Genomic DNA, 26,576 nt, shown 5'->3' with positions numbered 1-26,576 from the left:
CGGGTGTTTTTTCAGGGATATTTTGGGAAGCAGTGTCCTTCAAGTCCAAAAACTTAGAGTTCTTTTGCAAACCATGGAACGGAAGAAAGGCAAGATGGAAGAGCTCCTGCGGTTGAGCAGCGAGTTGTCCGTCCATTTGAGTGACGCTGAGAGTTCGGGAGTTCTTCTTGCCCAGCTTGGGGACATCCATGAGGAATGGAGGCTTTTAGAGTGCAGCTTTAAGAGAGCTCTCAGGCACGCCTCAAACTCCGTCTCTCAATCCTCTCTGCTTATCAAAGACACCAAACAGCTTCAGGCCAAGGTGGAGGCTTTCCTGAACACTTTTATACAATTTTCAGAGAAAACCCACGAGGGCAGATGTTCAATAGAATGGATTTGTCTGATCACAGACCTGAAGCTGTACAACCAGCTTTATTTACATTTACAGTCACAGTCGGATGCTCTTGGCCATTTCTCTCTTGGTCAGAAAGAGAAGGAAGAGGGTGAGCTTGTGCTTCAGGCGTTGAGGTCTTTGCTCGATGTCACCAAGAGCAAGATGGACACGTCCACATGTAACACACCTGGCACATGTTCACCAAAGCTCAGCGTGCAGTTAAGGGACTTGGTCATTTGGGCCAAACAGGCACACATCCACATCTCTGTTGGGGAAACATTGTCTCTTTTCCCTGAGGAGGCTCGCATTCAAATTGCCGAGATGAGAAGAATTCAGACTGATATTTTGTCTCAACGGTCCAAGTTACAAGCAGAAGTCGACGACATGAACACCAAAGCCTCTCACATGGACAAGGAGGAGGCTGACCAAGTGCGTGCCTCACTGAAGATGGTCGAAGACTTATATGACGCCATCGCTGCCAGTTCAGCTTGCGCTCTTGACACCATGGAGAAAACCCTGCAGCAGAGGGAGAAGCTGTTTCACCAGCTTGCACACATGGACGCCTGGCTAGCAGAGACGCACGCTACTAGAGACCAGTGCCCACATGTCGAGAACGTCTCAAAAGCAAATATCCGGAAGCTCCAGAGTGAGCTGACGACTCACAAACAGGCCACTGCAGAGGTGGAGAAGCAGTTGGAGCTGGTGGACGCTCTGACGGACAGTTGTGAGAAAACGGCGGTCGGGCTGAGTCCGTCAGAGAGTCGCTACCTAGTCAACAGGGTCTCGGGCCTTTGGACGGAATTAGATGGATTGCTGGCTCACGAGAAAGCAACAAGTTGGGAGTTGGATGAGCTGATTCACGAGCGGACCATTTCAGATGAGGAATTATCGACCATTCAGGGGAGCTTACAACGCATTTCCACAGACCTGGAGCAGCAAAGGTTCCCTTTGACCAAGGACACGGTTTCAATCATGACACTTTTGAAACACATGCTAATGGAGCATCAGTGGCAAGTACAGGAGCTGCAACACTGCCAGGAGGCCAAGCGAAGCTCCCTCCTGTGCAAGATCGGGGAACTGCAAGACAAGTGCAAAGCTCTTAGTTTGCACGCCTTTAAGCAAGACAAATATCTGCACCTACGGAATCAAATGGAGGAATCCAGGAACATCGCCGAAGCACAAGTCCAGCAAGCTAAAGATGAAGCCGTTAGTGTAGGCCAGAGGTTTAGACTGTGTCAGACTCTCTTGGTTGAACTTCCTTTGGTGAGACAACAGTGTCAAGAAGCAGCTGACCAATTGGGAACCATATCTCAGGAGTTGGACCCAGCAGAGCTTAATTCAGAGAGGCAGAACATTTGTGGCACAGTGGAGACTTTGGTCTCTTGCGAACAATCTGTTACAAATAATATCAAAATCCTGGACAGGGAACTCCTGGGCGGACCAAGCTTCTGCTCTGAGCTCTCAGGCCTGACGGAGCTTTTCCAAAGAGCGAAGGCAGAGTTGGAAGGAGCGGAGCCAGCGACCCCAGATGAAAAGACGATAGATGTTGCATTAAGAAGGTCATGGGTTATTTTGAGAAACGCTGAGTCGGGGTTGCGGATCTTGGGAGATTTTGGGCAGAAAGAAAAAAGGAACCTGAGAAACCAGGAGGGATTGTGTTCTCTTATGGATGCAACCAAGCAGGCGTGCCACGTACGGATGGTAAGCAAAAACATTCTTGGATAATGCAGACGACATATTTTGATTGTTAATGTAAAGGTTTATTGCTTTATGTGTTGTCAGTTGGTCATTGAACATGTTTTCAACAGGAGAGTTTATCTCATGCCAGAGAATCCTTGAAGGATTACCACTGGGCTGCTCAAGGAGCAATCGGCTTCCTTCATAATGCTGAAGCCACCTTCTTGTCCGCCCCTGGAGGATTTTTGGATTGTCTTGAGGAGCAAAAGCAGACGGAGGAGGCTCTAGCTACACTGGAAGAAGGATTCCAGGCACATATCAGCCACCTTGTAGAGCTGGTGCCCCAGCAGCAGTGCCTGTCCCGCCTGAAGATGGAGCAGCTCCACGTCGGGATCCTGAGCCAGTTATTGGTAGGGAGAGCTGTATTGGAGGCCCAGGCCCAGCTCAGACTGGGGTCCTTACAAAGGTATCAACACTTGTGTTTTTCATCAATATCATTTTCTTTCATTGTGTTATTCGGTATTTGCAGTAAATGTATTTTGCTTTTACCCGTCCATTTAAAATACATAAATGATTTTTTGTCATTATTGCAGTTGTGCTAAAAAAGTAAAGGGCCACAGGAACTATCATGAAGACGTGCGGCAGCTTCTTTCCAAGTGTGAGTCCAGGCTGACGGGATGTGCTGCAGAACAAGTCACCTCTTATGACAAATGTCTTGATCAGCAAAACAGAGCTAAGGTACGTCAGATACTGGAACATGTGTCACTGGTGAAGAGCAAATGGTTAGACTGATGCATTCTCACACGACATTATTTGATCATGTTTGGCATTGTGTGGATGTGTGACGCCATGTCTGGTACAGCAAATATTGACTGAAAAAAAATCTGTTTTTTCATCTTTGCATGAAGCTGCTGATGGAGGATCTTCATGCTCTGGCTGGGAAGATAGACGAACTGACAGCTGGATGTCCAATCCAAAGCTGTGGCGTTGGCAAGGATGGGGAGCTGGGCGCCCTCTGGAGGCGCTGGGTATCACTACGGCGTGGTGTGGGCCTACTGATGGCGCACTCGGAGCAGAGAGGGGAGGAATGGCAGGATATCACCACCAGTGTAAGCCTCGACCTCACCAGATGTAGTACTTATTACCGTACTTATGATCGTATTCAAGGATGGAAAATCTAATTCTGTTTTTGTTCAGATGGAGCATCGTTGCAGTGTTTTGGCCGCCCTTCAGTCTGAGGTGTCCCAGATCTCCTCCGGCTTTGCTCAGGGGGAACCCCAGGAGCTTTTGAACCAGGCGGAGATGCACCAGAATAGTTTGGAGCAGGAGCAGCAGGCCTTGGCCTCCCTGGAGCATCGACTGGAGCACGCTCTGAGCTTATCCTGTTCTCAGGATTGCGGCGATCCCGGACCTTTTGGTAAAAGACTGGTGAGGATCCAAGAGGACGTCAGGAGGTAAGATTTGTGTCGCACACATCTGGAAACTCTTCCTAAGTGATTTACATGTAACTGACAGCAGAGCTAAGGTGATAATGGTCTCCACAGCTTGAAAGAGAAGAACCTACTGGTGGTGGCTGCAGCCCAGCAAGAAGAGAACGAGAGACAGCAAGTCCAAAAGGAGATTGAGGAGCTGCAGCGAGATTTGTTTGCCATTCGTCACTCTATGGAAGCCTGCTGGGAGCCATGCAAACAACGGGTCAGGCTTGTTTTCACGCTTTAACAACCAGTATTTATTATTCTTCTTTGAAAATAACAACTTTTCACATCCTGTAATGCAACACTCTGTCTGCAGGTCTGTTTGTGTCTGTTACAGCAACAGACCAGGTGAAGCTGCACTAATTAGATTAAAGATTGGCCATAAATGATCTTTTCACAAGCGCTCAACGGTCTGAACACTCTGGTGCAGGGTCGTTACGTTCTGGTTGTTCCGGCCGGTTGCACTTCACTGCCCCTAGATAAAAGAAGATGGAGAATGTCACTGGCAGTTTTATATCGACGTGCTTGAATCTGGTTGCAATTTTACTGTAGAGCTAAAAGTTGATTCGTTGAGTTTGTTGAATTCATTTTAAATTTGTGACAGAAGAAGCTTACAATTTTTCTTTGATAAGAAAACAAGTTAAGGAAGTTTGGAAAGGACGAGCAAACATTTGATCCCCTCGCTCTCTCCCTCTCCCTCTCCCTCTCCTTTCCTGCTCTTTCCTTTCCCCCTCTTATATTCCTGCTCTGACAGGAGCTCAGAAAGGATTTGTCTTCCCAGGAGGCCAAGCTGCGGCGCATCGTGGACAGTTTGCAGAACAGATACGCTGATGAGATTCCAGCTGAGGTCCACAAGCACATAGAAGAAGTTCAGCTCTCCCTAGAGAGAGCAGAAGAAGAGGTAAGACTCGGAACTGATGTCCTTGAGCTGTCATCTCATGCTGAAACCTTACTGTATTTGTTTTGGGTGACAAATTTGAAGTTGCGTGTGCATTTTTGAAATCAGATTTTGCTGTGATAGCTGTGTGTGTTTGTGTGTGTATGTGTGCGTGTGCGTGTGTGTGTGCACGAACATTTTGCAGATGGTGGAGAGGAGTGACGCAGTCCGTAAATTATCCAGGAGAGTGGCTGAACTGGGATTTGGTTTGGAGAGAGTCAAGAATTTACTGGAGCAGCAGAGTCCAACTGTTACTGATGCTCAAAAGTCACTCAAGGTGTGTGTGTGTGTGTGTGTGTGTGTGTGTGTGTGTGTGTGTGTGTGTGTGTGTGTGTGTGTCTGTCTGTCTGTGTGTGTGTGTCTGTGTGTGTGTGTCACATTAACCTGCATGATTTGAACATATGAATATGCAAATGCAATTTTGGTGTCATTCCTCTGCATCTTTTGCATTTTCACACAAGAACAGAATATTTACTTATCAGTTACGAGGGTCGATTGGTAAGTTCTAAGCCTGACACATAAGTAATTGAGCAAGCGGGCCAATACTTTTTTGTAGAAATGACTTAATTCCTTGGGTGTTCATTTGGGTTAAGTAACTAACTGTCTATGAGCTGTTCCACACACACATCAACATGCAGCGATGATGTACCTACTGGCTGCTCTCCATGGCTGTGTAGTCCTTCTGTGCAAATTTCTCAATTAAACACCTGTCAATCATATTTCAAATGAATTCCAAAGTAAAATGTCAAACTTGTTATTCCGCAGCACGTGTGGGACGAGTTGGATGCTTGGCACAGCCGTTTGACCCTCCTGCAGTGTGAGGTGCAAGATCTTGCAGAGGAGCAGCCGAATCAAGCCCACCTCCTGATGGACCAGCTCACACAACCGCTGCAGCTGTACCAAAATGCGGCGCAGATGGCCGAGCACCGCACCGCCTTCCTCAGCAAGGTCAGACACCCGTGAGCCTCTACCGCGGATTCCCGGCTCTTCCTATAAATGTTAAGATGAAGACAATTTCAGGTAGCATGTTTTGATGAACTTTGTAATGCTTCTTTACTTCTTTTCTTCTTTGCTTCTTAGATCCCTGCCTGCTTAAATGAGTTTGAAGACATTATTTACAGTGCCACCTCCTGGTTAGATGAGGCCTTGCCTTGGCTCACGTTTCCCTTCACTTACACAACGGCCAAGAACCTCCAGGGTCACGCAAACTCTCTGCAGGTCCGTAGGTGCACTGTAACAGCTTATAGATACTGATGTGTAAATAAAGGGTTTGTGTTAACTGTTGTTGTCTACTTCCCGAATCACAGCTGGTTCTGGATGACTCTGAGAGGATCCGGGCCACCCTCAGAGGCTTCAGACCGGTTTTGGGTGAGATCTCTGCCGTTTGTGACATCAGCGCCCATGAGGATAGGCTGGACCGCAACAACCAACAAATTATCAACGTGCAACGAGACATCGAAGGGTCGCTGGAGCAGATCCGACAGGCCGTTCCGGTGAGAATTTCAAAAGAGGAGTCGATGTTCTGATGTTGTTGCTTTGTAAATTGTGGCCTGAAACTGAAATCTGTTTTTTTTTAGGTGTTGGATGCGGTGGAAGCTGAACTGAAGTCCATGGAGAAGGACGTGACAAAGATCAGAATAATTTTATCCTCCGTGAGCAACTCCAGCATAAGTCTGTCAGAGCATCTTCACAACCAACAGGTGATTATTGGTCTCATTAGTCGATTTTGAAGGAATCATACAGAAATTCAGTTTGAGTTATTTAGTAGGTGGATTGAAGGATTTTGAAAAATCTACACGCCTTCACCTACATGGCAGATGGAAGCAAATCTGTCTTCCTATTTTATATCTCATGACAGACTACAGCTGTCTGACCAGTTTGTCTCAGCCTGAAAAGTAGCAATTTACAGTCGCTTTGAGGGCCGGACGGACTATTCTCCTCTCTGACATATAATTCTCACACGCACACGTTTGTCCCCTTTTTAACATGCAGGCGATCTTGGCCAATGTGCAGTCGATGCAGAGGACTCTGGAGGAGATGGAGGGTTGCAGAGGTGAGACGGGCCTCCCACAGGGAGCAGAGGAGAGTCTGCTCATCTTCTCCAAAGCCAAGCTGCTCCTCCCGCAGCTGCAGGAGCTAGGAGAACTCGCCCAGCAACAGGTCGCACAGCTGGAGGTACGACACGGGCTCTGGGTAGAATAACAGATGAAAATGTTGTATATTGTACAAGAGATGTTTTGGCAATTTCCTGTAACTGCTCTGCTACAGCAAAGTCAATCAAGCTCGTCGTGTTCGGACCACAGTTAGTATCTTTTGTGAAATGTTTCTTTACGTAACAATCCCAGTTTGCCGCAGTGCAACCATGATAATGTTTCACTCTTCTCAATGTCAAATGTCTTTGTCTCTCTTTTGTCTGTTAAAGGAAAAGATGGGGAGAGAGGAGCATTGCAAGGAGGAGGGCGAGGAGGAGGGCGAGGACTCGGTGGAGAGCGGTGAGGATCTTGGTGTAATCGCAGTAGAGGCCTCGCATCTACTTGGAGGCACACAGCTGCTCGACGGATCTCTGCAAGAAAACTTTGAGGTAATAACAGCAATAATAAAGTCGAATTTACAACCGAACACCAGCGAAACCAGCAACCGTGATGTGATTGTTATTTGCTTTCCTGACTTGATGCCATAACTGAATGTCACCCGTTTGGAAAATCAAGAGTGATTCCAAGGTTTCCTGGAATTTTGAGTTAGGAATTTGATAGAAAATCATAGAATTTCACAAATCACCTCAGTGGGACATTCTTTTTATGAATTGCTTTGTGTGTGTGTGTGTCTGTTGGGGCATTTCACCTCAGGGTCACAGTGAGACCTCTGGTATATGGCAGATTCGTTCACATTTCCGTTAAATCGCAGTTCTTCCTATTGAATGACCATTCACTGACTTACTGAAAGCAGGAGGCTCTTGAGTTGCCTACAACAGCGGAAGAGCAGGAGGAGAAGGAGGAGGACGACAGACCTCACTCATCGTCCTCTGGCACACTAACATCTAGTATTGCAGAGGTAAAGACCTAATGGATCTCACAGTGAACCTCAAAGAGCTTCAAGTCGTATTTTTATCTGTTCGGGAATTAAACCAAACATTTGTGCTCCTTCTTATTTCATTTTTCCACTTCAACTCAAATCTCCTTTTTTCCTGCTCATCTTCTGTTTCCTGTTGTGCCGGGATGGAAGCTTTCATCCGATCTTGGCAAAAAATCTCCGTGTGAGGCTGCGTTAGGCAGGCAGATTAATCCACTGTGCCACTGTCAGTGACAGATGCTTTGAATATGCTGCTCCTCACATGTCCTTCCACACACACCATGAAAATTACCTATGAGTGTGTGTGTGTGTCTGTGTGTGTGTGTGTGTGTGTGTGTATGTGTGTGTGTGTGTGTGTGTGTGTGTGTGTGTGTGTGTGTGTGTGTGTGTGTGTGTGTGTATAAGCTCATGCAAGTACATTTATTTGACCCATATTAGGACCCAGAGGACACGCTCCAGGACCAAGATATTATTGACGGACAGACAGACGTTCAACATGAGAATAATCCTAACCCTGATACAGACACACACTCTCAGGAAAAGGTAAACAGGCTTTCATTTTGTATTTTTGTTTGACTTTGTTTGATCAGTTTCACATTTTCCATTTTTTTATTATTTGTGTCTTTATCCTTGTTTTTGCCAAAATCTCTCTCCTTTACTTTATGGATTTTGCCCGTAGTTGTGTATATGTGTAATATAAAATGTTTAAATGTTCTTCAGACAATGGATAGTTCTGGGTGTGAGCTTTGCACCAATATGGAAACAAGTTCACAAAGTGCTGAAGCTGGGCTGATATCTCTACAGCCTGAGCTCGACACGGAGGAGCTCACTTCAGAAAATACTGGATTGGCAACGACAGAATCTGGACTTTGGTCTGTGACTGATATGAGTGAAGCATCTGGTCCTGAAACTGTGACAGCTGAGCCGCGAAGCATTGCAGCCCTTTCAACCGTTTCAGCCTCTGAGGAGCAGCATCCAGCCTCTGCTATGCCGAAAATGCATGGATGTCAGAAATATGAACTTGTTGACGCTGAAACGCAGACGAGCGCAGTCTGCCATCGGGCAAAGGCTGCAGTGGAAGACACGAGGTTTGTTCCTTTACGACCTATAACTCCTTTCACTCCCACTCGAGCCACAGAGGGGGAGTTCATAGAGGACGAACATCTGTCTTCATCCACAGCCCCTCATCAACATCTGGTAAGTGCCTGGGGAGGAAAAGAAATTCCCTCTGTAGATATTTTACCATCATAAGGTACCAGCGTAGTATTTACAGTACAGTAAACTGGCAAGTCACTGACATCCATCTATTAATTGAAGGATTGTATTAAATGTATTTGTTACTTTACTCACTGCTTTCCTGTCTATTTGAAGGAGCAAATTGAAAACGAGGACAGTCGTAAAGTTTTTGTTGAAGGCTCTCATCAACCATCGGAGTCCTCTGAGATCAGGTAAACGAAGTGCAACAGGGAATGAATCAGACTTCACTACAGATTCAAACTAATTTAATGGTTTCTACGTGTCCCCCTAGAATGACTAGTGAGGAAGAGGAGGACGAGGAGAAGCAGAGGTGGAGTCGCTTCCATTACCAGATCGCTCAGAAATTCACCACCCTGCAAAAAGTTCAGGACGAGCATCAAGCAATGGGGAAGGGAAGGAAAAATGAGAAGGTGAGGAAGACCTGAAAACAATGAATATAATGTTCCAGTTTGGTAAACAGATGTAGAGGGTCAGAGGTCAGCAACTATGGTGTGGGACCATCTGATGGCTCCTTCAAATACTGTAGTTAACTTGAGTAAACAGAGCAAAGCAAGAATCATTTGTCCTCTGTTCACTCTCCTGTCCATGGAGAAATGATGAAGTCGGCAGTTTTACATAATGGGAGGGCAGATGTGGCAGGAAATGAAATGGGCTTTGCCAGAGAAACTATTACTATAGCTCTGTTGCACTAAGAATGTATTCGCCTTTGTGCAAGATGGATGCACGTTGAGGTCATTGTAACTCGCTACATCACATCCTGGGGTCATACCTGCACTTTGTCTCATTATTCTCTCCATCCTTCCTTCCTTTTCTCTGTTTGCTTAGGTCCCAGAAATGGAGTTGGAGATGAGCGTGTGTGCTGCTGCAGTCATCCGGCAGGCAGGCGAGTCCATCACATCGCTGAGACAGCTGGTACGCACACTGGCAGAATGTGGACACAGAATGTTTACTTATCTTATTTAACAAGTATGGAGGTAAAGCTGTGTGTGTGTGTGTGCTGTTATTCCCAGGGGAGCTCTGCAGGTGGCGCTCATCCAGGTGTGAAGAAGGATTTGTACGAGGCTCTGCGGAAGGTTCTCCTCTGTCTGGATGCTCTCACTGACCTGCTGTTGACTCCTGTTGGTTCTGGTGAAGACGACGCCAACATGAGGCTCCTGCAGCACGAGGTGAGCAAACCACGATTTACTAAACGTAGCAATCCACGACGTTTAGATCCCGCAAACAAAATATTCACTGCTTTTATTTCTAAATATAGATGTATGCTTTAATTTTCTCACATATCTAATTCTGGACAGTCCGTGTCAGCTGAGCTGCTCACTCTGGCAGGAGTGTTGCGTAATGTGGAGTCGGAGGCCGGACCCTGGCTGCAGAGAGAAGAACCAGAAGCTTGCCAGTGTCTCAGTGGCATTCAGGGATGTGTGAGCACTGTCCAGCTGGTCCTTGCGTCCTCCCAGAAGCAGCTGCTCGCACATCTGTGCCTCACACAACAACGTCAGGTTTGGAATCCCTCGTAGTTTTTCTATTGATATTGAACCATTAGTCATATAGATTTTACGGTGCGGTGGTCTACATACTTCAGAATAAGTCTGTGTGTATGCTCAGAGGCTGTTAATCAATCCACTTAAGAGCAACGTAATGCCTGAAATCCATGAGTTCATCCCTATCCACTATTTTTCCAGATTTCCTCTTCGCAGATTTGTGTTTTTGATGACTTCGTGGTGGCTCAGTGTGAGACATTTCCAAGCTTAAAGGACGCTCCCGGTTTGGAGGTAATGAGCACTAAGTGTGTGTGTGTGTGTGTGTGTATGTGTGTGTGTGTGTGTGTGTGTGTGTGTGTGTGTGTGTGCGATGCTGAGACCCACACTCCATTATGATAATTATCCTAATGAAATCAAATTCAAAAAGCTCATTTTGTAACTGTTAAAGGTCAGACCTTTTACTGGTCCGGTTTGCATGGAAAGTGCAGACAGCTCTCTCCAATGTAACACTAGTATATTTAAGGTGTGTCTAGTTTAAAGTTTATAAAAGTGTTCACTCCATTCTTCCCTCCAGTTTGTGCTGGGCAGACATTTGACATCCGAGTGTCCAGAGGCAAAGGCCAAACTCCAGCAAGCTTCCCAGGCTTTGCTTCAGGGAATAGCCCGAATCCTGGAAGTCTGTGCAGAGAGCTTAGCGTCCAAACAAAACATCGTCCGCAACCGCAGCCAAATTCAAGCCGTTCTGCAAAATCACAAGGTATCAAACCATCGTGGCTCTCTAAGCTTCTACACGCTTATGACACATTAAGCTGTTATTCACATCCTTGAATTTGTTTTGATTCAATCTGGGCTGATTCAGAAAGTCCTCCGGGTCCTCGGGTCCCACTTGGCTTTTGCACAGCATCTGTTCAAAAGCGAGCCGGAAGCACTGAAGCACCGTGAGGTCGAGCTCGTCCAGCTTGAGATCAGGGCCAAAGCGCTGCAGCAACAGGCTCTGGAACAGGAAGTGGATTCTCAAAGAAAGCTTCAGGTTTGTGCTGTGCGTACATTCTCTTCAAATCTATAGATGTGCATGTTCATTATTTATTGTGTATTTGTGTGTGTGTGTTGTAGGACTGGAGCCACTGGGAGGAGGATTGTGGTGGACTAGGCAGGCTGCTGGATGAGCTCGAAACCTTCATCAGCTGTGGGCAAACAGAGGGAGAGGATGAGGAGGAGGTCGTAACACAACAACGACTTCATGCCTGCCAGGTAAACGTGACATTACTTTAACTTTTAACTCGATTAAGGTGTTTTTAACTTTTATGCCAGCACACTTGGGTATCGCTCTTTCTGCATTTCATTTAAAGTTGTACCTAAATTTAAAATAATCCATTTTGATGAAGTCAGCTTCAGGGTTGACATATACAAATCCAAATTGCTAAAAAGTAAAACAGCAATAATAACATTAGACTGCAGAGGTGTGTGTGTGTGTGTGTGTGTGTGTGTGTGTGTGTGTGTGTGTGTGTGTGTGTGTGTGTGTGTGTGTGTCGGAGACTTGTGTAAAATGCAAAATCGCATGAGGATGAAAAGTAATCGACTTTTAGCTCTGAATTATTTTAGTTGCACCGCTTTTTATCTTATTTCCTACTGCCGATGTGTGTGTGTCTCATCTTCTCTGTGAGGAGAAACTTGTGTCCCTTTTAACCAGCTCAGCCTGTGTGTAGAGAGCTAAACAGAGCCGTTGCCATAGCAGCAGATGAAGTCTAGGTTATATAATGGTACAATAATGTGAACAAATTATATTAAAGCACAAGGACAACTTATTTCAGCTGCTCGTCGCATGAGGAATGATGCAATTTAACTCAAGTGCCCTTTTTATGTTCTGCATTCCTCAGGACACGCTGGTGCAGCTGGATCAGAGCAGAGCTACTTTAGGGTCAATCCTGGACCAGGAGAAGGTGCTGCAGACATGGCCGCCGTCGGCTGCCTCCGTCTACCCGGCAGGAGGCGCTCTGGAACTGCGATGGCGGAACGTTTACAGGCGGGCGGAGCAGGAGATTCAACGCTGCCAAGATATTCAGGACAGCCGGTCGAGGTGGGTGTGGTTCAACCATGCAATTGGTGTAAGACAGACATGGATAAAGACGGATAGTAGCCCTGAGAGACACCAGGCACTTTTAATTACTGCCTGAGTTCATTTTATTATCCAGAACAGAGATCGTCCATGATTCTTTCAATAGCTGAGGTGTAAAAATTCTGTGTTCATTCCAGAGGGTCTTTTTGATCCCTGTAGGGTTTTAAAGATCATAAACAAATGAGCAACTAAGACTAAATTATAGCTCCGAGTTTTGTGCTCAATATTATCTAGATTTGTCTCTCTTTGTGGTGATTTTGAGACGTTTTGACTGTAAATCGAAGAGGCTTATCTGGCAATTTAGCAAAGTTAGAATTGATTTAAAAAAGTGCCAATTACCATGATAAGGATGAATGAAACTTTGAATTATTTAGATAAGAAAGTTACTCACAGGCTGGATATAAACTCACTGAGTGTACTAACAGTGTGTACATGCATAACGTCAGCAGCACGCACGGTGCTCAACGGCCTCGTTTATCAGCGTTGGACTCGTGCCCCCGGTGCTTACATCACTGCTGGATGAACTATTCCGTATCTCCCCACAGATTCCAGACAGACTTGGCCTCGGTCAGCGAGTGGCTGGATGGTGCCAAGCAACGTCTGGAGATCTGGTCAGACCTGGCCGATGGCTCCGACATGAGCCAGGAGTGTGTCCAGAGCTGTCTGATTAAGCTGCTGGTAAGACTGTGAGACTGTGACATCAACACCGACATAGATCGATTCCCAGCATGCAGTTCTTCAGAATGCTTTTGCCTTCACGTTACATTAATTCCAAAGTGAAAGATCAATATAGGGAGTAAAGCCACCAAATTTTTTCTGTAATTAACAAATGATTTACCAGGCGGAGGTTTGAGTCGCTATAGCAACCAAGGCGCCACCACAACACAAATAGAGCGCCACTTATAGAGACTCGGCTTTCACTTTGTAAATGCTGTGACATTCTGACTGTGGTGGACGTGTAAATGTGTCTCGCTCTCCCAGGACTTCTCCATGGAGATGGAAGGCAGGTCAGTCCAAAAGGCGACTGCATCCAAGCTCGCCGCTTTGCTGCTCCGCCTAAGGGAAGCCGACTGTCCAGGGCTGCAAGCTCAGTTAGCCCAGCTGGAGATGAGCTGGAGCCAGCTGACCTCCGACCTCTCCAAGACACAGGAGCGACTGCAACCGGTAGAGTAACGAAAAGTGTTAAAAAGTCAATAGGATGTTGCGACCGGTCTTCCAGCGTTGTTCTTTGCCCTTGAATTATTGCTTAGATCAGTGAAGGGGCCACAGTGGGGTGGCTACACATATTCATGCCAGTGGAATAACCCAGCGAGGCAGAAAACTATAAATATGATTCAAATTCCATGGAAGTGCTGCTGTTTTTCAAAAATAATGAAGCATTAAGAAATCTTCCCCCCTAGGTGCAGGGAGTCGAAAGTGAAATCCAGTTCAGATCAGTTCTCGGGGCAAACGAGGACGAGAGAATTAGGGAGGACCTGAAAAGGAGGAGATGGGCCCTTTTTTAATATTGTTCACTATTTATCATCAGGGGATGGAATCGGGTTGTAAAAACTCCGGCCAGGGTTTTGGTAGAAGATTCATTGTGAGGTCTCACACTTCAGAAGAGGGAGATGAAAGGCTCTTATCTTTTGCAGAAAGACCTGACAGGCGCACATGTAAATCAAGGGCACAAAGTAACGCTGACATTTATGAAGTGATGTTTACGATTACAAAGACATGAATGTTTATATATATTTGTCCTTCAGCAGCTGCTGGAAGGTTGGCCGCCATTAGGGCTTTTGTCTGAGTTGGAGGATTGGTTGAAAAAGCTGCAGTCTCGGCTCGGCGAAGAGAAAGAAGCCGTCACTTTGGCACAAGATGCTGCACAGGTCATGGAAGTCCTGCAGCACTACCAGGTATGCTCGTCTCCATTCTGCACCTTCTTCCCTCTCTGCCTCTTCAAATCACACAAAATACTCCATACATTCATATTCCATAAGGTTAAGAATCATCTACAGTACATCATAGCTGGATGACACACTTTTTTCTGAACTTTGATATTTCCCAGGAGATGAAGTCGGGCTTGGGCGATGGACGACTCTTGCTCGACTTCCTGTGCCAGTCTGGGCCTCGGGTGGTGCCAGCGGACATCCAGGCTCTCGGATCCCAACGTACCATGTTCCCAGAGCGACTTGGCGCCCTCAGACTGCAGTGGCTGCACCTCCAGGGGGAGCTGGGAGGTCAGGTAGGTCTCAAAAAATGTCTGTTTCTGACCCTCATAAACATACATTTCTCCACCTGATTGCGGCCCTTTCACCCCTCGCAGGTTCACGCAGCTGAACAGATACACCACAGGTGCGCAGACAGAGAGAGGCGTTTGCAGCGTCTTCGTAGCTGGATGGTGCAGCAGAAAGAAAAACTGAACGAGTGGAAACAGCCCCCTAGTCAAACTCTGGCTTGCAAGGCTCTGCTGGAGCAGGAGGTACACTTTCAACTGTGCAAACACGCTGATGTTTGTGTACTGCTGCTGCTGCTGCTTTGGGATCCATGCCTGCGTTGTTTTCGTTTCCTTCCAGGCTGTTGCAGGAAGAGCAAGGGAGGTGACTGTCGCTTTGCAGGAGCTGAGAGCCGTACGAGTGCACAATGAAGAAGGAGGAGAAGGAGAGGAGCACGTCTGTGATGTTGTCTTCGCTGGCCTGGCAGAGAGCGTAGATCACGTCTGTGCAGATATTAGTCAAGAGGTAAAACTGAGGGCCAGCTGAGAGTGAAGTGAAGCAAAGTTGGTACCAATATGAGACATCAGACACAATAGGAAATGACCTCATGTAGGAAGTTGAAGTATGAAGCCTTTTGAGAGATAATAAGATTATAATTTTTAGGTGATGATGAATTTGCTGATGTTAGCCCAGGACCATCCATGTGTCCTTGGTTGGTTAGAAAAAACAAATCTGCCATCATATTTGTATCTTTTGTGTTACATTGCAGCTGGACGCTCAGAGAGCAGCTCTGCAGGAGACCGTGGAGCAGTGGAGCTGTTATGAGAAAAATCTGAATGAGGTTTCAATACGTGCCACTAGGATGCGCTGTGCTCTTCAGCACGGAGCTCCTCTGTTCTCACTGAAGCAGGCGAAAGAAAGAATGGAGCTACTTCAGGTGCGAGCGAGAAGGCTGTTTTATTTAGCTGAAATTATAACTAGACTGTGAGTTTTGGGAGACTGAAAAGACTTCAAACTTCTGAAAACATGTTTACTCCAAAGACTTGAATGCCTGAAGGACAAAACACAAATTCCAATTCTTATTCTTCAAATTTGAATGAAGCAATAAGAAGTTATTGTTATCAATTTTATCAGAGATCCATTCAGGCCTTTTAAGCAGTTACTCTCAATGCATCTCTGAATGAGACCGAATGTAAAAGAATCATGTTTTTATCTGATCTCAGGGCCTCAAAGAGACGGCAGCAGGAGGTGAGGAGATTTGGACAGCAGTGGACAAATCATACGAGAGTCTTCATCGTGGAACAGCCCACAATTCACTGGCTAATCGAATAGAAGAGGAGCGACAGCGGTCAGTAGCAATGAAAGTCGAGTATATAACAACTGAAATGAAACATCAAGATTGTTTCAACAAATGGAAGACAAGAGATGAGATATATAGTGTGTTCTGTGTGTTTCATATGAAGTCTAAAGTTCAATTGTGTCCGTGTCAGGTGGAAGGATGCCGTGCACAAGGTGGAGGAGGAGCTCGGGAAGACGGAGGAGACGCTGTCCCTGTGGCAGGACTACATTCGTCTCTCAGATTGCTGCTCCCTTCAACTGAGGGGACAGTGGGAGGTGCTGTGGAGTTGCTCACTTTCACATCGGCAGGGCACAGAGGCCATGGTTCAGTTGGTGGAGGCAAGTTCATAATACTGTAGTTTGAAATTTTTCAATCATCACAGGCTCGTTTCGAGCCTTATGAAATCACCAGATGTCTTGCCTGAGTCATCCATTTGCCCAGGCCATTACTCAGCGAGTCTACACTCCATTATATGTTTTTCTTGATACCTCGCTCTCTTTGCCAGGGAAATAAATGAACTTCATGGACCTGAACCACTGAATGTATAACTCACACCAGTTGATGGGTTTTTGCCTATTCAAAGAAAAATAAGCGTCACTGCTGCGATAGTTTCCTGTTTCTTTGTCCTCTCCAAATGTGCACAGTTATTGGTCCGTTTGCTAAAAATAAGACTTTTCCATTTCCACGGAGGGCATAAATGCACTAGCGATATAATGATCATTCTCTCGTGCGTCAATGAAGTTGGTCAAAAGCAAAACACGATGCCATTAATGTGTCCAAGTTTGGAGCCGTCGGTTCATCTCTAACGTGATTCATTCCTCTTGTGATTTTTCTATAACGCTCATTATTTCACCAGGAGCTGCAGAAAGTCACCGAGGACCTGCAGCAGAGTGTGAGTGATGCATTTGCTGCTTCCAAGTCTCTCATTGGACATCTGGAACCACCTGCCGTTAACTTAATCCAATCTGACACTGAGCTGCTGTCTCACGATGTCCTGCTGCTGAGTCGGGCACTGTCGGGGAGAAAGATTTGTCTTCAGGTGAGGACGTGAAGTCGAAGTGCTTTCCAAATATTTATAAATCAATTCAAATGTTAGGATGAGTATATAACTGTCTCTCACAGTTATACACTGTCTGATGATGTTTCTGTTAATGGAGACGGAAACATTCAAGACGATTCAGACAAATCATCTTGAATGACACTAAATTATTTTTCTCGCTGTCTAATATTTGTTTACAGGAGGATTTGGAACAACAGGAAACATTACATACTTGCCTGGCGGTCCTTGAAAACGAATTGCAAAATATACTGCATGAAGTGAAGCCCAGCATGAATGATACAAACTCTGTGACGGTATTAAAGAAATATACATTTCCAATTAATAATTTTCCTTTGTATTGCCCTTGCACAGACTGAAATCCTGTTGTTTTGCATGTGTAGCAGGTTCTCTCGGAGCTCAGTGACCTGCTTCTCTCGCTGCTTGACGTCAGTGAGACTAGTGGCCACGTGTCCCATGGCAACCAGGAGAAGGAGAGGCTGCGTGTTCTCAGTGGCCGATGGATCGAGGGGATGACATGTGCGTCTCACATGAACAGGTGAGGGAAACCGGTGTCAACACAGTGAAGAAAGCAGTCCAAACTCTTTGAACTCGTCTGAAGATACTAAAGAGAACTAAAACAAATGCAGATAAACTGAGAAGAGATAGAAGAGATATCAGAACCGCATTTGCTGAAAAGTGAATGTCCTCTTCCGTTTGTCAGAGAGATGCAGAGTGAACGTTGGCAATCCCAGAACTTCCAGCAGAAGTGTAAAAGGTTGACCTCTATCCAAGAGAAGCTGGAACAGAAAGCAGTGACCAAAAGACCTCACGGCCTGCAGGAGAAGCTTGCAGCTCATCAGGTACCACACACACACACATACACACACACACACACACACACACGAACACACACGCACACACACGCACGCGCACGCGCACGCGCTCGCACACACACGTCTCACATGTCCAGCAATGAGTTAATGTTGCTTACCTTGGCTTACCTAATGATGATGAGGAGGATGATGAGGATGTTCTCGTCCCACAGAGGCTTCAGGCTGACCTGCTGGTTGGACAGCAGCTCCTGCAGAGTCTCCTTTGTGATGCCGTAGAATCCCTGGAAAAACAAACGGGAGAGGAAAAGTAAGGGATTGGTAAAAGTAAATGAATCATACTGTGTTTTAATCAAGCAGTGTTCATATAATTCTACTCCAGTTTGTTGAAGATTATACACAGTTCAAGAACACACAAACGCACGCTCGTGTTTCCAGCCTTGGCACAGCTACATGACATGTCTTCTGGATATTCTGTGTCCATAAATCATTTTTACTATCTGTATTCACTCTGGACACGATCTCCCTGCCAAGGTTTCTGACACCATGTCGTAAAAACCTGCTGTTTGTGTTGATTGTTAAGTTCCCAGTGAATGAGCTACCATAAATATTAATATGCTGCAGGTCATAGATCCAAAAAAACCTTTTTTGGGTGGATTGGTGATGCCATGGTAAGATTAAGAATGTAGATGTCTCATATGTTGGTTATATAATGGCTAGATTATCATAACAGTCAAGCAAAATGATCATCATAGTCTTGCTTTGGATTCCAACACGTCTTTTTGTTGCAGTGGTTACCGTAGAAAAGAAGACGTAAGCCCCAAACTCTTCTTCTGTCTTCCTTCTGAACCTCCTGTAGATCTGAACTCATGGGAGAAGTGATACGTGTGAAGGAGAGCTGGTTCACGTCTGTGGCTCAGGTGGAACAGAGCAGGGTCCTGGTAAAAGAGCAGCTGAGCCAGTGGAGGGTCTACCAGTGCGGCAAGAAGATTCTATGGAAATTGCTAAGAAATGTTGACCCACTCCTGAACCCTGTTGGCAGTGCAACATACCCGCTGCAGCATCAACAGAGCTGTGTGGACCAGGTAAGGGATGTTTAAAAACCGATGGCAGTAATTTGTTGTTGTTGTTGTTGCAGTTGTCTGTCAGATTGATCTCTATATCTCTATATCCCCCCACCCAAGTGTGTGAGGGAGACTCTGGACCTGCACGGTGATGTTTACACCCTGACGCTGGAGGCTGGCAGGCAACTGCATGACGGTGCTACGGAGTCTCGGTATCGGAGCCGACTGCAGAGCGAACTCCAGGCCCTGCAGGAGGCCTGGGATCGCACTGCCTCACTCCTGGGAGGAAGAAGAGCTCTGGCCGACACAGCTGCTCAGGTAACGACATCACAATCCTGCTCTTGAGTGGTTGTGCTCAGATAACATCTAAGCTCTAAAGTAGCTCTGTGTTTTAAGTTGCTAAAGTGGCTCTATTGTTAATGCATGTATTCGTTTGAGGATTTGGTTTTGTGAGTGTGTATGTGTGTATTCGTATAAGCTCTTTGTGAGGGAAGGAGGCGGGGGTCATGACCTATATCCAAGGCATGATCCCCTTTGAAACAAACGCACACATTCACTCACCCATTGCCTTGTGTGTTCCTCTGACACGCGGCCCCCTGGGTCCAGAGGGATGAAAGTGGCTCAAATCCGAGCCTTGATCCACAACCGGCAGCCTGCTGGTCACCAGTGTGTCGCCCTTTCATTCCATCACTAAAGAATATGGAGCAAACACATCATAGGGAAATGAACAAACCTGGAATCAGATTACAACATAATTGTAAATCAAACAGCACATGATGACACACACACACACACACACACACACACTCACACACACTCTCTCTCTCTCTCTCTCTCTCTCTCTCTCTCTCTCTCTCTCTCACTCTCACTCACTCACTCACTCACTCACTCACTCACTCACTCACTCACTCACTCACTCACTCACTCACACACACACACACCCCCTGTATGTGCGTGTGAGTTAAATCTACACTCATTGCATCCTGGACTTTGGCTGGTATTTCACTTTGTAAACCAGCATTCAGCTCCTGTATGAATCAACAGTGGGCTTAGTTCTGTACTTGTATATGTACACAATGGTTTTATTTACTCCCACATTCCAGGTTAATCTCCCCTGCTCTCTCAGAAAGCCATCTCATACTGCGCAGTGCTAATAACTAAACTCCTTTTTGGGATCCAGCGTCAGAACCAGGCAGTGATAAATGTTCAAAAGGACCAGTAATCAATTTATGCCTTTTGAAGATAGAGAAATGGTGTTAAGACATAAATGTACAGATTGTGTGGGCCCAGACAGTATGTCACCACGGCCTGAGATGAAGCCCATCATGAGACCGCAACCAGTCAAAGCTGCGATAATTGGGTTCTCTCAGGTGCGTCAAATCAACACCACCACCACAGATTAAAGAATTCTCAAGTGATTTGTGAAGAAATACGATCAGGCTGCCTGTGCGGAGTGTAATTATTACAGCACTTCACACAGAAAAATGACTTCCTATCACACAATGGAGCACAGAGCTTTTGATTAACTAGGACCCGTACCTGAATGATAAGCTGTAAGAACTTGGCTGTTTTTCTTTTTGGTCAAATCCTTGTGGTTCATGTCAGCTTCGAGCTGTCACTGGTCACGGTCGATCGAAGGACATCCAAACGTGACAAATGCAACATCTGATAGTTCTGGCATCCAGCAAGGTCAGGGAAAGTTGTGTTAAACCCCTTTAGCTCAACAGGATCCACCCGGGGGAGTGGAAATCCCTCTGTGCAACAAGTCAAAGAAGAGAGTTCATGCCAGAAGTGCAACAACACTGATACTGATCTCCCCTGTGTCCTCCCCTGTGTCCTCCCTTGTGTCCTCTCCTGTGTCCTCCTCTGTGTCCTCCCCTGTGTCCCCCTCTGTGTCCTCCTCTGTGTCCTTCTCTGTACGTGTAGAAGTGGTCACAGTGTCAGGATGGGATAAACAACTGTGTCCACCACCTGGACGAGATGAAGCAACTGCCTGACAGACTGGAGCAATTCGAGGAGGAGACATGTATTCAGGTAGTGTGTGTGTGTGTGTGTGTGTGTGTGTGTGTGTGTGTGTGTGTGTGTGTGTGTGTGTGTGTGTGTGTGTGTGTGTGTGTGTGTGTGTGTGTGTGTGTGTGCGTGCGTGCGTGCGTGCGTGCGTGTGTGTGTGTGTCGGAGACTTGTGTAAAATGCAAAATCGCATGAGGATGAAAAGTAATCGACTTTTAGCTCTGAATTATTGTAGTTGCACAGCTTTTTATCTTATTTCCTACTGCCGATTCCCATCAGAATTATGGAAAGATGGAGCCTATCCCAGCGTAGCTTTGCTGTTTTGAGTTTTATGTGATGACATTTTGTTTTATTGGGCAGTAAACGCCCCGTCCAAGCACAAGACATTAAACTCACCATGCAGTATGTTTTCAAACAATTCAGATGACTGACCAAAAGTTCCACCCCATAGCTGCCCACTGTTCTAACAGAGCCCCGCTGAGATCACACACACACACACACACACACACACACACACGTCCCACAACCCCATGCTTTCACTCCCCTCCCCCTTTCTACCCCATCTACCCTCCCCCTGTCCTGTCCTGTCCACAGCCCTTTAATCTGGACAGCCAGAGCGAGAAAGAGGCAGAGGCGGGGATGAATGCAGCCTGTGTCGGGGGCAACTAACTCGGCCAGTTAAGCGCATGTGTCTGTCTGTGTGTGCGTGTTATGCAGGAGGCTGAGCTCTCTCTGGAGCATTTGGCCAGCGGATTGAGGGAATTGGCCACCATGAAGACGGATATGTTCCAGTACGTGGCGGCAGGCGACTCGGCTCTACTGGAGCAGCAGCTGGACCAGCTCCACTGCCAGTGGGAAGAACTTTGTATGAAGGTGAGGAGGGGGGGGGGAAGAGAGAGAGAGAGAGAATGTTACAGTGAGCTTGAGGAGGAGAGAGAGAGGGAGAGAGTGGTGGTGGTGCTGATGGTGGAGAGAGGAAATGGGGGAGAGAGAGGAGATATGGAGGGAAAAGTTGCTATCAGCAGTGTCTTGGCAGTGACCAGCAGCACAAAGCCCTCTGCTCTGCTCCTGTTGGACACGCATGTATACACACACACACACACACACACACACACACACACACTCTGTCTCTCTCACTCTCTCTGAGGAAAGAGCCAGTGTGCACGTAATGGAGGGAAAGCTTCTAACATGACTCAGCCTCCTTGATGATTACAGCTCTCTCCCTTTTGCTGAGTTGAATTATTCGTAATTGTTATTACGAAAAAAAATCAGGCACTGTTTGGGTTTCATACCTGCTTTGTTCCTGGTTGTTCGAAGATTTAAGATGATATATTTTTCTCTTTCTCTTGTATCAGAATTCACAGACAAGTGGAGCCTTTTCTCTACACACACACACACACACACACTCACAGCACTCTAATCTGAGTTTTCAGTAAAAATGAGCTCTCAAGCTGGGGCACAAACAAACTCTTTTTCTTTAGAATTCAAACATTATGACATGCTCAGGCCACTTTTGTCAGTTACTAAGTTATGTGACCATTAACACTGATGCTAATTGGATACTTGGTCTGAGTGGCTGCTCTCCACCTGCTCCTGACTTGGCAGGAGTTCCCAGATGAAGGACATCCAGTACGTCCAGCTGCAGTTTCCCTGAATAGTCTGTTGATGTTTAGATGTCCAATGGTTCTCTTCCACAAAATAGAAAAGCACAGACTAACTAACTAACTTCAACTTAAAATGTGATATACCCACTTCTTTTCCACTTCTATTGATTCCTGTCATGGCCGAGGGGCACAGACCAGAGAGAGACAGCAGCTTTCTCCTCTCGGTTAACAGGTTGTAGGTGGGTGGGGGGAAGAAGCCCGCTGGAATGGGGAGTGATGAGCAGATGGCTTGGCCTGGCTAAAGGGATTCACTGGTGGGCCTCTATTGTTGCGAGGGGCGGGGGGGGCCGAGCCGCCGAGTGACGGTAGCGCACAATGCACTCTTAAATACTTCAAGAGTCAGAAAGGGCCCAGCGGTGTTGCATTAAAAACTAAAGCAGGGGCTCATGAAAAACGAATAAATGCCACTGAACTGTAAAATACGGCCGAGTCTATACAAGCAGTCCGCTCCCACAAAGGCCTTTTAACATCCCAAAAGAGCAATGGGCCCCTCCTCGATGCTGTAATGGGGGTGTTTTCATGGCATTAAGCTGTCATTGGGAAAATGGAGCCTGATTATATGATTGAGAGTCTCTCTGGAGGATTTGTCCCAAATGGTTTGATTACACAGATCCTACACTGAGCTGAAGTCGTCCACTCTGCTTTATTGGAACAGGATCATTTTGTTACATTGTATTCGTATACGTACCATGGAATCTCTTGCTGTAATTCAGCTTTCAGTCTACAGAAAACTTGTTGTGTGCATAATTAAATTGGATCACGTTGTTTCCTGGATTTAGTTTCATCAACATCAACATGCAGCTTGTCTCAGTAGCAGGTAGAGGGTCAATGCTTAGAGTCTCTGCTCAATTTCTAACTGGAAAGTAGCTGTCAAGGGCATCTCAAATGTTTTACAAGCAGTTTTCAAATTAAGATTAACCTTAAAATGCTGATTCTCTCAATATGCTTCAGACTTTTCCACAGCTCCTCCCCCGTAATGAGCCATCAGGATGAGAAGTTGCTTCATCCCACCCTTAAATGTTGCCATGTCTCTGTCATCTTTAGGTGTCCTTGCGCAGACAGGAAGTCGCAGACCGCCTCAACGCCTGGACCATCTTCAACGACAAGAACAAAGAGCTCTGCGATTGGTTGACTCAGATGGATAACAAGGTGTCCCACAGCGGAGATCTGAGAATCGAGGAAATGGTGGAGAAGCTGAAGAAGGTAAGGGAAAATGGAGGGAAGGATGTATTCTTTGCTGGGTTTAGGACACTAATGAGATTGTGGACTTCATCTGATAAGGTAGTTATTTTTTCCCTTTATTTATCTAGAGTGGGGCCCTGAGATGCACTCTCACAGGAACACCCTGTTCCTCGTATTAAGCGTCTCTGCTGGCTATTGTGCAGCTCCACTAGAGCAGCTGGGGATTATAGGCACCTTGCTCAAGGACTCAGTGGTGGTAATGAGGGAGGGGCAAGTACTGCCCATTCACTTCCCCCCCACACAGACATCTCCTGACTGGACGGGGGTTTGCTTACCTGACCGTGAGGCCCCCATAACCCCCTGTTAGGTTCCATGGTGCGGTAATTACTTTTTTAAGGATTTCATGGATTGCAGAGATTACAGCAGGATCACTGACACAGCATTTTTACATGTTTCAGGTCATAGAGGATGAAACTATGTTAGAACACTTGGTGAAACTCAAAAGTTAAAAGTGAGCCACCAGAGCCCCAAATAGCCTCGTCGCTTGTTCTTCACAACATCGCACACTGGGGGGCGTCATGGACGAGTATGAAGACCGTATTACACCAAACTTTGTGATATAATACCAGTGTTGTGTTGTAGTCAAGCAAGAAAGTCACATTCCTACTGCAACTATCTGTAGAAGTGAAACGCCACCGTCCCTTAAAGCTTAGATAATGAAGTTACCTCCATTAGCCGCCGTGCAGCGTGAGAATAGAGATCCTAATCTTTGTAGCTGAAGTTCAATGTTAGACTTGTTGCTCCCCCTGTTCATAAGGGAAATGTAAGGAGCTTGATAAAGTCCCTGATAGAGAACCTGATATCTGCATAATATCCCTGCACCCAAACCATTTCCATTTCCTGAGCTGTCACTGCCAATGTTCACTTACTTAAGGCACAACTGATATTTGAATAGGATTGTCTGTGCTGGTAACTTCCTCACATTCCACAATTTGCAGCCATACTCACGGAATCAGGCCATGCGTTCCACTTGTGTGAGCATGAATACAATACATACATATGGTGTCCTGGAATAGAACAGGATAGTCTCCCTTTGTTCGTATACAAACAGCTCTTTCACAGAACCTTTTGTACCTTTCGGCCTCATCAGCCAGGCTTGTTTAGTCAACAGGGTAATTGCACTATGAGCTTCTCTGTGGATTTCTCTTTGGCTTCAGGGAATGAGGGAATTAGAGGCACTTGATGATTTCTAGAAGTATTTTGGATACTTAAGATATCCAAATAGGTTTTCCTAGTGACTCCTTTAAGGTGTCACATCTTCTACTGGTTCTGGCCTTATAGATTGTGTGATGATTATAGGTCATACTGCCTTTTCAAGCGCCCAGCATGCTTCCCAGTCCAGCTTTAATGGCTCCATATTACACAGGCATACAGAAACCGATTTGAACTTATAGTCTGTGTGTCTTATGAGTTCTTTTCCGCTTTTTGATTTGGTTCTGGTCAAATGAAACAAGTGTTCTTATCAATGCTTGCAACCCCCGCAGGACTGCATGGAAGAGATCAACTTGTTCAGCGAGAATAAGAGCCACCTGAAGAGGCTGGGGGAGCAGTTGCTGTCGGCCAGCGACGAGACCAAGCAGTCCCATGTCAACGGCTCCCTGCAGGAGGTCAACCAACGCTGGAACAGCCTCTTCCTCCACATCGAGTCCAGGTGAGCGCACACTGGGTAATTAAACCACGCCACCCCTTCCTAATGAGAATCCATCCACCTGCTGTTGTGTCAGCTCGGTTCTGCAGCTGCCAGGAATACATGACTAACTAATATTCTAACTGTTGTCCCTGTTGTTAAGCTCCGCCCACCTGCAATGGAAAAAATGTCACTGCCCCGACCCCCCTCAGAGCATATGGACAGTCCTGCGGAAGAGCAAAGACAAAGCTCAAGTCTCAGACAGTAGCATATGTGCATATGGACCCCCCCCCCCCCCGACCCCCACCTTTTCAGTGGGTCAGAGTGGGATGACAGGAGGGGAGGGGTCTGTCGGTATGCATTAAGTCAGCGCTGCTCAGTGTGAGCACCCCACAAACGCACACACAGGATTCTTGAAGGAATGTTACAGGGCTCCTCGTTTTTTTTCAAAGATTTTTACAAAGTAGATACAATTAATGAAAGAACTAGAAATAGGAAGAGCTGGGATGCGTTCACATGGAGCGTTTTCTCCTTTATTTCATTTTGTAAAGTTACTAGATGTCTTCTGCCCAACACTTCTTCATCCCACACACTCCACTCCAACTGCTTATACCTCCTACCTAACTGACAGCTTTTTACCCACGAGAGGATTAAATAGTCTTTTGCAAGAGTAGAGAGAGTTGTTAGTAACATTATCTTGCGGTGTGCCCCAAGATTCAATGCTTGGCCCCGTTCGTTTCTGTCTATACGTCATCATTAGTGTCTACCATCTAAAAAACATTTAAAAATAGTAGTACAGCGTATATAAAGCAACAACATTGAAACCATGTTAGTAGTAAAGTACTGATGAAGCTGCAATTTAATAAGGTATAAACATAACAAACATAAGAAACAAAATGAAAAAAACACGGAAACACTCAATAAGTGTAAATGTACATTAAAAGCTTTGTAATTACAGTCACAGGAGTAGGTGTTATTCATTACTTTGGGTGCCTTTGACTGAGTCCAGTCTCCAAGCAACTGTGAGCCCTCCTGCGGTCACTTAGACTTTGCTAAATTGGACCTCCGACCATATATCCTCACTTATCCTCTCGCTGCTTTGCCGTGTTTTTTTCCTCCATTCTTCTCTGGTGCTTTTCCTCGGCGGGGACCCCTGACCGGGGTTTTGTGTCTTTCTTGGGCCT

General features: G+C 46.1%; 1 protein-coding gene across 1 annotated transcript in view; it reads left to right on the top strand.

The window, feature by feature from the left end:
* Nucleotides 1–26,576, top strand: part of syne2a (spectrin repeat containing, nuclear envelope 2a) — a 47,030-nt gene that overhangs the window by 14,265 nt on the left and 6,189 nt on the right. The window contains exons 29-75 of the mRNA XM_076167079.1: nucleotides 16–2,074; nucleotides 2,182–2,516; nucleotides 2,644–2,788; nucleotides 2,959–3,159; nucleotides 3,248–3,504; nucleotides 3,595–3,745; nucleotides 4,280–4,426; nucleotides 4,608–4,739; nucleotides 5,228–5,410; nucleotides 5,543–5,680; nucleotides 5,770–5,955; nucleotides 6,040–6,162; nucleotides 6,455–6,637; nucleotides 6,885–7,043; nucleotides 7,406–7,513; nucleotides 7,970–8,074; nucleotides 8,252–8,728; nucleotides 8,903–8,979; nucleotides 9,060–9,198; nucleotides 9,614–9,700; nucleotides 9,799–9,954; nucleotides 10,084–10,284; nucleotides 10,468–10,557; nucleotides 10,841–11,023; nucleotides 11,126–11,296; nucleotides 11,380–11,517; nucleotides 12,144–12,343; nucleotides 12,928–13,060; nucleotides 13,364–13,546; nucleotides 14,128–14,277; nucleotides 14,430–14,606; nucleotides 14,688–14,843; nucleotides 14,938–15,102; nucleotides 15,347–15,514; nucleotides 15,801–15,925; nucleotides 16,068–16,248; nucleotides 16,776–16,955; nucleotides 17,156–17,269; nucleotides 17,360–17,511; nucleotides 17,677–17,815; nucleotides 18,001–18,095; nucleotides 18,645–18,870; nucleotides 18,970–19,167; nucleotides 20,776–20,883; nucleotides 21,577–21,732; nucleotides 23,568–23,726; nucleotides 25,250–25,416. Of these exons, the coding sequence (XP_076023194.1) occupies nucleotides 16–2,074; nucleotides 2,182–2,516; nucleotides 2,644–2,788; nucleotides 2,959–3,159; nucleotides 3,248–3,504; nucleotides 3,595–3,745; nucleotides 4,280–4,426; nucleotides 4,608–4,739; nucleotides 5,228–5,410; nucleotides 5,543–5,680; nucleotides 5,770–5,955; nucleotides 6,040–6,162; nucleotides 6,455–6,637; nucleotides 6,885–7,043; nucleotides 7,406–7,513; nucleotides 7,970–8,074; nucleotides 8,252–8,728; nucleotides 8,903–8,979; nucleotides 9,060–9,198; nucleotides 9,614–9,700; nucleotides 9,799–9,954; nucleotides 10,084–10,284; nucleotides 10,468–10,557; nucleotides 10,841–11,023; nucleotides 11,126–11,296; nucleotides 11,380–11,517; nucleotides 12,144–12,343; nucleotides 12,928–13,060; nucleotides 13,364–13,546; nucleotides 14,128–14,277; nucleotides 14,430–14,606; nucleotides 14,688–14,843; nucleotides 14,938–15,102; nucleotides 15,347–15,514; nucleotides 15,801–15,925; nucleotides 16,068–16,248; nucleotides 16,776–16,955; nucleotides 17,156–17,269; nucleotides 17,360–17,511; nucleotides 17,677–17,815; nucleotides 18,001–18,095; nucleotides 18,645–18,870; nucleotides 18,970–19,167; nucleotides 20,776–20,883; nucleotides 21,577–21,732; nucleotides 23,568–23,726; nucleotides 25,250–25,416 (9,663 nt within the window). The remainder of the gene's footprint in view (nucleotides 1–15; nucleotides 2,075–2,181; nucleotides 2,517–2,643; nucleotides 2,789–2,958; nucleotides 3,160–3,247; nucleotides 3,505–3,594; nucleotides 3,746–4,279; nucleotides 4,427–4,607; nucleotides 4,740–5,227; nucleotides 5,411–5,542; nucleotides 5,681–5,769; nucleotides 5,956–6,039; nucleotides 6,163–6,454; nucleotides 6,638–6,884; nucleotides 7,044–7,405; nucleotides 7,514–7,969; nucleotides 8,075–8,251; nucleotides 8,729–8,902; nucleotides 8,980–9,059; nucleotides 9,199–9,613; nucleotides 9,701–9,798; nucleotides 9,955–10,083; nucleotides 10,285–10,467; nucleotides 10,558–10,840; nucleotides 11,024–11,125; nucleotides 11,297–11,379; nucleotides 11,518–12,143; nucleotides 12,344–12,927; nucleotides 13,061–13,363; nucleotides 13,547–14,127; nucleotides 14,278–14,429; nucleotides 14,607–14,687; nucleotides 14,844–14,937; nucleotides 15,103–15,346; nucleotides 15,515–15,800; nucleotides 15,926–16,067; nucleotides 16,249–16,775; nucleotides 16,956–17,155; nucleotides 17,270–17,359; nucleotides 17,512–17,676; nucleotides 17,816–18,000; nucleotides 18,096–18,644; nucleotides 18,871–18,969; nucleotides 19,168–20,775; nucleotides 20,884–21,576; nucleotides 21,733–23,567; nucleotides 23,727–25,249; nucleotides 25,417–26,576) is intronic.

The sequence above is a fragment of the Genypterus blacodes genome, unplaced genomic scaffold (genome assembly GCF_046128005.1).
Source record: "Genypterus blacodes isolate CSIRO-AG114 ecotype Tasmania unplaced genomic scaffold, CSIRO-AGI_Gbla_v1 ptg000013l_1, whole genome shotgun sequence".
In the NCBI taxonomy this organism is placed as follows: domain Eukaryota; kingdom Metazoa; phylum Chordata; class Actinopteri; order Ophidiiformes; family Ophidiidae; genus Genypterus; species Genypterus blacodes.
The sequence above is the reverse complement of the archived record's forward strand: the minus strand, read 5'-3'. Positions and strand labels throughout refer to the sequence as shown.